The sequence below is a fragment of the Chelonia mydas genome, chromosome 6 (genome assembly GCF_015237465.2).
Source record: "Chelonia mydas isolate rCheMyd1 chromosome 6, rCheMyd1.pri.v2, whole genome shotgun sequence".
NCBI lineage: Eukaryota > Metazoa > Chordata > Testudines > Cheloniidae > Chelonia > Chelonia mydas.
The window spans coordinates 84580739-84593006 of record NC_051246.2 but is presented as its reverse complement, the minus strand read 5'-3'; the positions used below and the strand labels follow the sequence as shown (position 1 = coordinate 84593006).

Sequence of the window (12268 nt, the reverse complement as noted above, 5' to 3'; positions counted from 1 at the left end):
AGGAAAAGGAGTGAAATTTCCGGCGTATCTTTGAACTGTGTGCAAATGAAAGACACACACAAGGATCGATTTAAACAGCAGGCTGCAACTCTACTAACTTAACAATGGAGAGGGGCACTATCGACCCACCCTCTCTCACATACTAGGCATTTAATTGGGTCCAGTGCAGAGTTTCTAGACTCCCACCATACACTCAGGGTAGACCCTCTTCTGTTTACCCACAGGACTCAACTAACTTCCAATCCTCATGCCCTCCCTCACACAAGAGGGGAAGAGAATGCTAAAGGGGACCTCGGTCTGCAAAGACTTTAGGTCTCACCTTCTCCTTACAGGCAAAAGGTCCCAGGTCTCATTTACCTCTGGGAGCGGTTTTTTTTTTTTTTTTTTTTTTTTTAGCCTGTATCAGCACTGGCACATTCGGGATGCCAGTAATTAGTGTGGTCACACCTTCATCCCACAGTCTGTTATGTATTTCATGCCTAATCCAATTCCTAAAGTCTCCAAGCCAAATGCCAGACCCTCTGTCCAAAAAGGGCACTATATCAATCTAAAAATTCAGGCACATGATACCAGATGTCCCTGAGACACCCCATGTCCAAAGATGACTCTGGCAACATCACAGTTCATGCTCTTCCAAGCCCTAACCCCATGGGCTGGTTTGACCACGCCTTGCCATACTCACCTTGCAAATATTTCTGACCGAATTAATCTATGCTCTGTCAGTCTACTCCATCCCATGCCCCTCTGAATCCTAATTCACAAATTTACCCCAAGGCAGGCCCCCAGATCATTTCCCCTGAGCTGAGCAATCAGGATATTAGATGGATGTAATTCAGACATCTACGAGAGCAGAAGAGGCATGAGCTGATCTGACAACATGCCCCTTCTCCCAAACCATTGCAGGTGGATAGTCTCACACCTGAAGCTCAGCTGCAACACATGCCAAGCTGACTGTCTGCTTATAGGTCATATTTCAGTCCGATTTACTTGCCTGCAGCCTCAGAGTTGAAAACCCTCCAGTGCTGTGAATAGTGCTGCACCCATCCTAAAAGAACGAATGCCATAATTTGCCAGATTGGGATCCAAATGGGCTAATGCCTCCCCCATTACCACAGCAAATGGTACCTAGTCAGAGGTATAAAGGGCCTTGCTCCTGCATCCACATGGTTATCACAAACTCTTTTACTGGACATACCTGTTCATACAAGCATTCTCTTAGCTCTTCTGTAGCTCCTTTTCTGGATTGATAGGGTTATAAATACCTTAATTTTCAAAGGCACTGCTCCTTGTTTAAGTTGCACATCTACCAATTCGAGGGCACTCCTGGAGCTGTCCCCTTGACACCAGCACACCCTCACTAACCCTGAAGGCACTGAAAACAGCAATGACAAATGCAGCTTTAAACAGATCCACATGCACCCCAATGTAGGTAAAGCTTCCAATCACTGAAACAAATGCTTTATGCTTATGGGGTGCCTGAAACCTATGCAGCATCCCTCTCCTCCGGACCATCCCTCCAAAAGCTTCCTTAGTAAGAATTTTCCACATGTGTTAGTAAATCCTGCCAGCGTGCAACAAAATGACAGGCCAGCAATGCTGCTACAAGTTGGTGAAAATTTTTGAACCAATAGTTTATTCATTAAAAAAATGCAGTTTTGATCAATTTGCAAATTTGATCTAATTAGTTTTTATTGGGAAAACCTTTATCCATGTCAGCAAAACTGTGAGTCCATATCAACCTGCTCCTTTATAACCTTTTGCCCAGTGGTTAGGGCACTTGCCAGGGATGTAGCAGACCCAGGTTTGAATCCTCACTAGATATCCCTCGCTCCAGGTGAGCATCCCTAGCCACCAAGCTATCAGCTGATCTGGGGTGGGTTGCTCTCAGTCTCTTGTGTTGAAGCTGTTCCACTACATATAAATAGAAATATTCATTGATCCGAAGAGCGAGTGAGCGAGAACAACTTCATAGCCTGGGAGGTAGATCTGGATTCAAATCCCTCCAATGAATCAGGCAGAGAAGATTTGAATCCACATCTCCTACCTTCTAGGTGAGTGCCTTAATCACCAGGCTATACAGTTGTTCTCACTCACTCTCTCTTTGGTTCAATGAATATTGATTTACACACAGTGGAACAGCTTCAACAAGACAGAGAGTGACACACCCAAAAATAGTCTATAGTCTGGTGGTTAGGACGCTCACCTATGAGGGGGCAATATCTAGTGGAGATTCAAACCTAGGTCTACCACATCCCAAGCAAGTGCCCTAACAGTTGGCCTACAGATATTAAGGGACATGGATGGATGGACAGACGGACACACAATCCCTTTTCTAATTTGCTTATGTGGAAAAAGTTTTGTCATTTTCAGAATCTTACGAATATTTTTTGATTTTTTGGTTTGCTGGACAAGCCAAAAAAATCAGTTATTTGCCCACCTCTAAAGGTAACTCACTATAGCCAATGATGCCAATCTACAATGCACCAAAGACACCGCATAATTCACCACCTGAAACTCAGGGATGTACTAAACATACGGAAGGCTTCCTCAATGCTAATCTATGAACTCAACAAAACTAGCCTCATAAACCCTTAATGTCCTTGGGGCAATGGAATTTTCCACCAATCCTAAAGCCGTCAGGAGCCACAAACTGTGAGGCATCACCTGTGGGTCTTGGCGGCAAACAGCACTAGGTTCTGTAATCGGTCATCCTGAAACTGAGATAGAGCATGGACAATCCCATTATCGACACCAGAAACACGTACTACACAGAAAATATGTTAAACGAACGGCAGTGCAATACAAATGCACTTACTGGCCACATTACTTCGTTGACTGAATTAATGTGAATCTCTGCCTGTCAGACTAAAAACAAAACCATTTAATTCCTCACCCCAAATAGTGACAGCCACCAATATAAAAAAAACTTAATAGAAGTAATCTCTTATTATACTATGCTCTGACCACTCTTCAGGCCACCTCTATGCATACCAATTCCCTTGGTAATGAACTCCAAAACCAATTTTCCCAGAGGCGTCAGACAGTCCCCGTAATGCTGATCCTAGCATTCAATTGGATCACTGAACTGATAACCCATTAAACTGCTATAAGAATGCTTCCCCTAATCCAAATCGGCCCTTACTTCTTTTGGTGATCCTGACAAAGTGATGAGGATTCTTGGCTCCAGAAGTGTCAGCCACCACATGGGCACAAGACTCTAGCCAAGGCCACTGCCCTACATGCAAAATTTAAATGCCCCAATAGTTACTTATACCTGTTTTAGAGTGGCTTTCGTAGAACTTTTGATTGTCCTTATCTACACCTTTACCTTACCTAAGCTGTCTCTGGGTATCCATGATACACACTGTTTTGAATCCAATTCAGTTCCCCAGTATGTTAACTGTGCTGGGCCTTCTGCCTTTTCTGACGCCTGTGATGCCCCAAGCACTTGGTCTTCTCCAGAAATGCTCTCAACAGGCAGCTGTGCTCTACTGATCATATTTTCTGCCAAGAGGAAGTCATTGAAACAGTGAACTGCCTTGGGTGCAGGCTCGTTTCCCTCATATCTGACCATTCCAATGTCATGCTTAACCTTTCAAAGGCTGAACATGATGTGGAGCAAGGGCATGGCCTTGTCAAAACAGTAATATTCCTCAAACTGAAGACCGAACCAGTTACTATTTTTGCAATGAACACAGAGTAATGTTGTATTTTGCTACCTGTGTCCTTATGCTGCATTCCTTAACCATGGCTACTGCTGCATCAAATGAGGACTATCAAAGTGAACATAATTGAGGGTCAATACTGTCTTTAAAGGAAGCTTTGAAGGTACGATAAATGGTTGATAATCCTGTATTATCCATTAACTTTTTTAGGCACCACACCCAGGAGGAGAGCTGTAGATCTCTACTGGTAATTTTAAAAAAGGAACAACTATTCTTTCTACCTGACGTTTCCCCAAACTATTTGTTCTAGTTCTTTAATAAATTATAAATTTTCAGCCCACACACGTAACCTTTCCCCCTCATATGTAGGCTTGGCAGAATTTTATTTTTATTTTTTATAATTTTGATGGATAGTATTGATATTTATTTTTAAGAAGTATTTTCCAATTCTTATCTATTTACATTTTCACAGTTGCAAGAAATTACGGAGGGGAGCACCAGACAATGAGGGGTAAACAATAATTGTTTAATTACAATAAACGTTGAGATTCAAAAACCTTAAATCAAACTCTAATACATTCCCAAGCAGCATTTTTCTCACTTTGTCTATCTGTAAATGTCAATGATTGATAGTAATATTTTTTCATAGGTTTTTGTGTGTACTTGGTAATAGATGTTTACTGACATTTATCGATAAAATTCTAATCCTTCCAAGCCTACTCACATGGGATCTGAAACCCTACCAGATGTCCCTTGCATATATATGCCCCATCTGTTTTGTTAGGATAATCCCATAGTAGGGTCCTTAGTACCTCTAATTTAGCTGGAGATTGGGCTGAAAGGGATCGAGGGTAGTGACAGCAACCACCTAATCAGCTTGCCAAACTTGTCTTACCCATCCAATATATCAGGGTCGCTGTCTTCTTGTAAGCACGGGGCTGGGGAGGTGGTAAATGGCCTTCCTTAGGGTAGCTCCCCTGAAGGCTTTTAAGAGTCTCCTTTACGAGCTACAGAGCCCTCCGCAGCTGCCTGCTCTCTCCCAGAACTGCCTAGCAACTGCTGAGAACTTCCTCTTTTTAAGACCTTATTCCATCCTTGACATGATTGACAGGGCTGAAGGGGCGGGACCAGCCTTGCCCACAGCCTCTCTTTAACCCCTTCATCACTGGTGTGGGGATTATATACCTTTTATTCTAGTCTTAACAGAACCTAAAACGTGACAGTTAAACTCAGCACATTGTTTTCTGAGGACTCAGTCACTCTCCCTATAGCTCACTGTTTTATTCAGCTATGTACTATTTCAGCCCTATAACTCTATTTCATTTATAATGTTCACTAAGGAAAGCGGAACAGATGTTCTTAATATTTCTGAATCTAAGGACAAGAGTGGAGATAATTTCAACAGTGCAATGCATATTGTCCTCTATCTGAAAAATACGTGGTTTTTCATGAACGAACAGCAACAATTTTAGTTTATTTGAGAAACATGATGATGGATGTTATATATTAAAGATTAGAATCTGACCTCATGGAACCTCTCTAATCATTGTTTATGTGCTGTGAATTTTATATTATTTAAAGTAAGAAATAAGAGAGACACATTAAAGTTCTCTCTCATTCAAATGAGAAGTTGTGGGGGGGAGACAAGCAATTTTAAGTTGCACAAAGATTAGTGACTTTTTACTTTTTCTTTGTGGGAGAAGTGATTATCTTACAAAGACAATGAGAAAGTGTAAAAAAAGTTCCCTCTACTGAGGCACAGTAAGTGTTAAAAATTTACTTATTTCATCTTTAACTTGATGTCGATAATGGAGTTATCCCCCGATTTCATCCTAATGCCATTACCAGTGCAAGTGTGGGCAGGAATTAGATGCCAGATTAGAAACAAACTCACAAATGTAGATGGCAAAGCTACAGAATTTTACTATATTTCTCTTTAAACAGGAAAGTACTGCTTGTAAAAGGTGACAGCCTGATGAATGGAGACTGAAGACTCTTCATCTATCCAGAGAATAGATAAACCAGAACATCACACAATTATTTCACAGATCAGTAGTGATCTGTGATCAATAGTAGTACAGGCCTTATCCCAGACTAGTGAACGTGTTACATTCTATTAGTAGTCTTATAAGGTACTCTGCTCCAACTTCTCTCTTAAAAACAAAATTAACAAGTACAACAATGTTTAGGTTTTGCTACTACTCTCCAGAATGTTGGTAACCATATAAAAATTGAGCCCTATTGTGATAGGCACTGTACAAATAAGGTAATAGACAGTCCCTGCTTTGGAGAGCTTACAATCCAAACAGAGGAGATAGGCACACGGTAGGGAAAAGATGTACTAGGCAGAAAAGTACTGTACTGTCAACATGTATGACAATATCTTATGTACAAAACTACTTTTCTGGAAAGATAAGTCTGTCTTTCCCCCCACCTTCTCAATACACCAGTGCTTTCATTTGGCAATAAAATGCTATGGTGAATTCACAGAAACATCCCATTGCCTCCTGTATACAAATTCCTCCACTTCCTACTAACTATATTCTAGGTATTAACAATGTGCAGGTTCTTGTTACACAGATCTTTTGACGGAACTAACCTTCCCCTTTGATCCTCTCGTGGCTCAACTACCAAAGCATCAACAGACAGCTTTAGAAGACCTATGTTATTAGTGAGATCTCATGTGGCCCGACACTGACCCTTCCTCTTCTTGGCATGCAAGCATCTGGATTGAGTCTTTTGCTACTGAGACTATGGTTCAGACTAATTAAACACAAACATGTGCACAAAGAGGAAAAGACAGCAAGGATAACCCACATACCTGTGTACCTCGGTTTTGGAGCAAGTACATAGATTAACTAAATTTTCAGGATTTATTTCCTTATTTTAACAAGACGGTTTCCCCTCTTAAAATAACAGAGACCTTTCCCTCCTCCCTCCCCACTCTTCAGGGTATTTTTGTTTGTTTGTTTATTTTTTTAAGTTCATAGCACTAAACTTACTGTGTCACTTTGAGGCTGTGAGATGACAATAGGCTGGCCGGCATCACATGTCTCTCTTATATTAACATGCAATGGAATGTCTCCTGCATTAAAAACACCAAAATACATTTACATAAAGACTTAATATTTTATAAGTGCATTTCATTAAACTAGCCCTGAAGCTACCTGAAATCAAATTCTAGTTCAGGCTATCCTTTGAATTACTTAATCTCTAAAATTAGCATTTAAAATGAAAATTAGCTGCAGCAGAGTTCCACGTATCCACAATCATTAGTACCAAATATATTTCAAATGTATTCATTTTCTGGAAAAAGAGCAGATTGCTTTGCAGTAATTTATAATGACAGGAAGTTTGCTTTATTGCTTTCTGGAGATGCAGAAAAGCTCAAACTGAGACATTTCTATGGTCTAGACATTTTGGATAGGTACAAAATAAAAACACTTCTTTGAGTGTCAGGATAACATACTATTCAACATATTTCTTACTTTTGTATTTCAAAAGTGTTTTGAGATATTAATCAATATCCAAACTATAGCACATTTTGTTGCCCAACAACAAAATGTGCTATAGTCCTTAGTAGGCCATTGATTTAATTAAGTGCTAGCTATATATTCAACTCATTCTCTTTTACAAGAGTTAACTACTGTGTGTTTTGCTTGTGTAATCAGCAGGGAACTGTTATAGAAGAAAAATGTTCTGAAGGAAAAATCATTTATCAACCCATTGGATATTTTCACTTAATTCTGAAATATTTTTCCAGCACTGAATACAGTTGAATGCACTTCACATAGAAAGTTAGGGTTGGAAGGGACCTCAGGAGGTCATCTAGTCCAACCCCCTGCTTGAAGCAGGGCCAATCCCCAGTTTTTGCCCTAGATGGCCCCCTCAAGGATTGAACTCATAACCCTGGGTTTAGCAGGCCAATGCTCAAACCACTGTAAATTTTTAAAGTTCCCATAATTACTATATCATAACACAGATACTGCCTATGAGATAAAATGCAGTTAAAAACTGATCTTCTACTAGTATCAAATTTACAGCATGCTGGAGGCCTGGCTACTCTTCACGCAAGCCTTGTCTATACTCAGAAGTTTCACTGATATAACTAAAAGTGTGTTTTTAAACCATTTTAATTAAACTGGTGCAAAATCCTGTGTAGGTACTCTTAGTTTGGCTACAAAGTGTGTTATTTTGCTTTAACTTAAATTTATTTTTAACACCAGATTAAGATAAATTAAAAAATAGCTAAACTGAAATAAGTATTCATTTATAAACTTGCACTGGTTTAACAAAAACAGTTTAAAAGCAAACCTCTAGTTAAACAGATGCAAGCATGGGTATTGTCAAACCTTTATATGTAAGTAACATACAAGAGTTGGTCCAAGAAATATCTGTAGTTGAGCCCCTATGTAACAGTGACCAAAATAAATTTTAAGTTCAACATCATTAGAGGAGGAAATATATTGAAATCTTGCACTGAACTTTAAAAGAGGATTTTAAAAAATAGTTAAGGATGCTAGTAAAAGAAGACCCTAAAAGAAAAAAATAAAAATAAATAAATAAATAAAAAGTCTGGAGTTGCTGGTCTTGACTCTGTAATTAAGGTAGAGTTGAATTTTGCACTTAAAGAAGAGATGCAACCTCTATATAAAGACTACAATCTATCCTCCCCAAAATTGCTCAGTACATATGCTTTTGGCACAGAATGAATTTTCTGAGAATTTAAGTGAATCCACTAATTTTTTTTTAGTTAAATTTAGTTAAAAATTGGTCTCTTCATAAATTTACCATTGGAGGTCAGATCTTTTCTTGGTCCCAAATGTTCTTAGTAATGGAATAATGCAGACTAATTAAAGTCCACATAGTTAAATCTATAGTTTTTTATGGGGGGGAGGGATAACTCAGTGGTTTGAGTTTTGGCCTGCTAAACCCAGGTTTGTGAGTTCAATCCTTGAGGGGGCCATTTAGGGATATGGGGCAAAAATTGGGGATTGGTCCTGCTTTGAGCAGGGGGTTGGACTAGATGATCTCCTGAGGTCCCTTCCAACCCTGATATTCTATGATTCTAAATATTACTGTTATCTTGTACATAGGTCACATTTTGAAGATTATTATTTTTAGGATTCAGAGTAAATTTTTTGCAGTCAGTCTTCACAACTAAAATTTACTACTTCAGCAGCAATAGAATTCCACAAAGAACTGCCCTTTTTCAAAATGGCTGCCATCTCCTACTGTTCTCAAAAGGATTGAGGGCCACATTTATGAAGGTATTTAGGTGCTTAAAGATGCAGATAGGTGCCCAGTGTGATTTAAAAAAGTACCTAATTGAGTTAAAGACAGTAGCTAAAGATATAAAAAGAAACAAGTAATTCTGTAAGTATATTAGAAGCAGAAAACCTGCAAGAAAATCAGTGAGTCTGCTGGACCACCATGGGTAAAGCAAGCAATTAAGGAAGATAAGGTTATTGCTGAGAAACTAAATGATTTCTTTGCACAATTCTTCACCACAGAGCATACCTGCCTGGCACCTACTCTTTTCTGGTAATAACAATGAAGCGCTATCAGAGAGTGAGGTAACAAAAAAAGAAGGGCTGGAACAAACTGATAAATTAAAAAGCAACAAATCCATTGAGTCCAGATGGTATATGCCCAAGAGTTTACAACATAAGAATGAAGTTGCTGAGCTGCTAAGCAAAAACATGCACATTTTAATTTTTTTTAAAAGTTATTATACCAGGGGATTGAAGGGTAGCAATTGTTGTGTGTTTTAAAAAGGTGCTAGAAGTGATCTGGGATATTAGAGACAAGTAAGCCTTATTTATATATCTGGTAAATGTATTGAAAAACAATTAAAAATAGAATTATAAGAGATCTACGAGATCACAAATTTATTAGGGTCTAACCAGCATAGCTTCTGCATAGGAAAATGTCTCTACAAATCTGTTTGAATTAACTGAATGTGTTAATACAGAAATCAATAAAGGGGAACTGGCTGATATACTTTATTTGAACTTTTGAAGGCCCTTAACAAAGCTTCTTACAAGAAGCTACTAGAGAAACTAAGTACTCATGCTGTGTTGGTCAAAGTAATGGCTCAGAAACTGGCTGAGACACAGAAAAGAAATGGCCAATTTTCATCATGATAAAATGTAAATAGTAGAGTGTCACAATGTTCTATACTAGGATCAGTGTTGTTTAACGTAGTCATCAATGATATAAAAAAGGGGGTGAGCAGTGACGTTGCAAAATTTGCAGATGACACAAAATTATTTGGTTAGTCAAAACTGGAGAAGACTCAGGAACATCAGAGCCTTCCAAAGCAAGGTGTCAGGTGCTATCTCTCAGTAGTCGGGCTTAGTGGCTGGACGAAAGGTCAAAGCCAGACTTTGAGTTGGGACTGGGCCAAGAGTGGCACTGGAATCGAGATCTGGGGACAGGCCAGGGTCAGAACCAAGATCAGGGTCCATCGTGAAGCCAGGAGTCCACAGCTGGAGTCCAGATGCAAGCCAGGGGTTGAAGCCAGATGGTCAGAGTCCAGGGACAAGCCAAGTCACAGTAATAGCCAGAGTCCAGATACAGACCAAAGATCAAAGCCAGGTAGTCAGAGTCCAGGGGTCTAGGTAGGGTCAGCAGGCAGAGGTAAGCCTGGAGCAGGTCAGTAACAGGGCTGGAGCAAGGGCAGGGTAGGGCAAGGACAAGACTGGAACAGGGCTTGGGCAAGGCTGGGGCAGAAACAGGAACAGGGTCAAGAGCAGGCTGGGAGTCTCAAGAGTCTGAGACTCTGTGAGGCAGGATGAGGATTTCTGGCTGGGTAGTTGCACAGACTGATCTGCAGCTCTGGTGGGGTTGAGGAAATACTTGAACCTGGAGGATAGGCTGCAGCCACATGCCTGAAGGTTGAGTCACTGCAGGCTCTGTGCGAAGACTAAGTCAGTGCACCTACTGAAGCACTGGGGATGGCCGGGCAAAAGCCTGCCCACATCTAAAGGCCCTTGCCCACAGTCTAAGGGGAAGAGCCACCAGACCCAGACATCAAATGATTATGGGAGACAACCAATGAAAAGAAAGGGATGGAAGTGGTGGGTCACAGATTCAAAATCAGGGATCCAGATGGGGATACCAAGCAGAAGACCCCAAACAGTGCCCATTGCTCCTCAAAGACATCCAAGGAGCATGGCCCAGAGGAACTCTGTCCAGAGACTTGAGGGAGGATCAGAAGTAGGTCCCACAGTCACAGAGCAACCTCCCATCCAGCTTCCTCCTCGTGGTATGGTGGATGGCCACCCTGGCCAGCAGCAGGAGAAGGTTGATGAGGATATCTTGCGACTTCGTGGGGCCGTGGATAGGGTGTGCATAAAGCAGGAGGTGCAGGGAAAAGAGCAGCCAGAATTGGAGGAGGTGGTTCTGGAGAAGCTGGAAGAGGGGCTGCAACCTGGCGCACTTAATGTAAATGCATGTGAGGGTCTCCCTCTCACTGCAGAAGGAGCAGATGTCGGGGGAAGTGGTGAACTGCACCAAGTACATGCCCATGCTCCTGACTCCGTGAAGGAGCCGCCAACTAATATCCCCAGTGGGCCGTGGAACCAGAGTGGAATATGGACTAGCCCATCAGGGTTGTTCGCCCTCCGTGGGTGGTAGGAGGTCCCTCCACTTGGTGTCGGGTGGGACATGAGGGTGATGAAATGAACAGTGCGGAGCACAAGCACATACAGCTGTTTCCTGAGCGTGGCTCAGAGACTGATCAGCTGCATGTCTCGCAGCCAGCTCAGATGGTGAGTGGGTGGGCGGGAAGGTGGCAGCTGGGGAGGCTTGTGGGGCAAGAGCCCAACGGTAAAGATCAAGCAGGCAAGGGGGAGCACCCAAGGAAAATGTGAGAGACAGGCGGTAGGGCTGCCATTACCTCCTGGAACACGCGACAGCGGACACAAGGGGTGGAAAGCCCCATGTATTAACTGACCGCAATGGGATACAACCAGTCTCCTCAGTCGTAGTCCAGGAGATCCTGGTGGTACCAGCGAAGACCAGCACCAGCACCTCCAGTGCAGCAAGAGGGACTCTTGCACTCTTAGATGCTGGGATGCGTACGAAGGGCTCAGCAAAGAGGTTCACCCCCTTGGTGGCCGCCACGGACCTGGTCACCGAGACTAGCTTCCAGGTCCTGAGGAGGTCCTGGTAAAAGACCGGCAGCTCAGATTGGTTTTGGGGGACACCCTCGTGTGGAGGTACAAGAGCTGCTGGTTGTATCAGAGCCCTCAGAGGGGGTGGATGAAAGCATGCGCCAGCACACTCCATGCCTTACTACCTACACTGTAAGGAATTCTGCAGGGCCTCGAGGTGGAAGACACAGACCTAACTGCAGACACAAAGCAGGCCCTTTCTCCCTCCTCCAGGGAAGGCTCAGGACACCTGCAGAGACCCAGTGCAGCCCGAGCCAGAAAAACTCCAGGATCTTCTGGAGGCTGACTGGAGTGTCCGGGGGCAGGCTCAGGGTGTTGAGCTGGTGCCAGAGGACCAGCTGGTGCCAGACAGGACCAGATGGTTAAGCACTAGTGCCCTCCCTCATAGGGAAAGGCACCAGAGCAACTTCGTCCACTTCCTGT

The 12268-nt window shown here is 42.2% G+C and overlaps 1 protein-coding gene across 6 annotated transcripts in view; it reads right to left on the bottom strand.

Moving 5' to 3' along the window:
* The window catches only part of NUBPL (nucleotide binding protein like), a 153515-nt gene that overhangs the window by 13920 nt on the left and 127327 nt on the right, over positions 1-12268 (bottom strand). For 3 of the 6 annotated variants that reach the window (XR_006291800.1, XM_037900569.2, XM_037900570.2), the window contains exon 10: positions 6668-6750. The exons of 1 other annotated variant lie outside the window; for it this stretch is intronic. Coding sequence is in view for 3 of the 5 variants with exons in the window: in XM_037900569.2 (XP_037756497.1) it covers positions 6668-6750 (83 nt within the window). In the remaining 2 variants the exon portion in view is untranslated. Of the gene's footprint in view, positions 1-958; positions 1046-1262; positions 1373-6667; positions 6751-12268 lie in introns of those variants that run through there. 2 more of the 6 variants (XR_005225548.2, XM_043549707.1) reach the window with 2 other exon arrangements.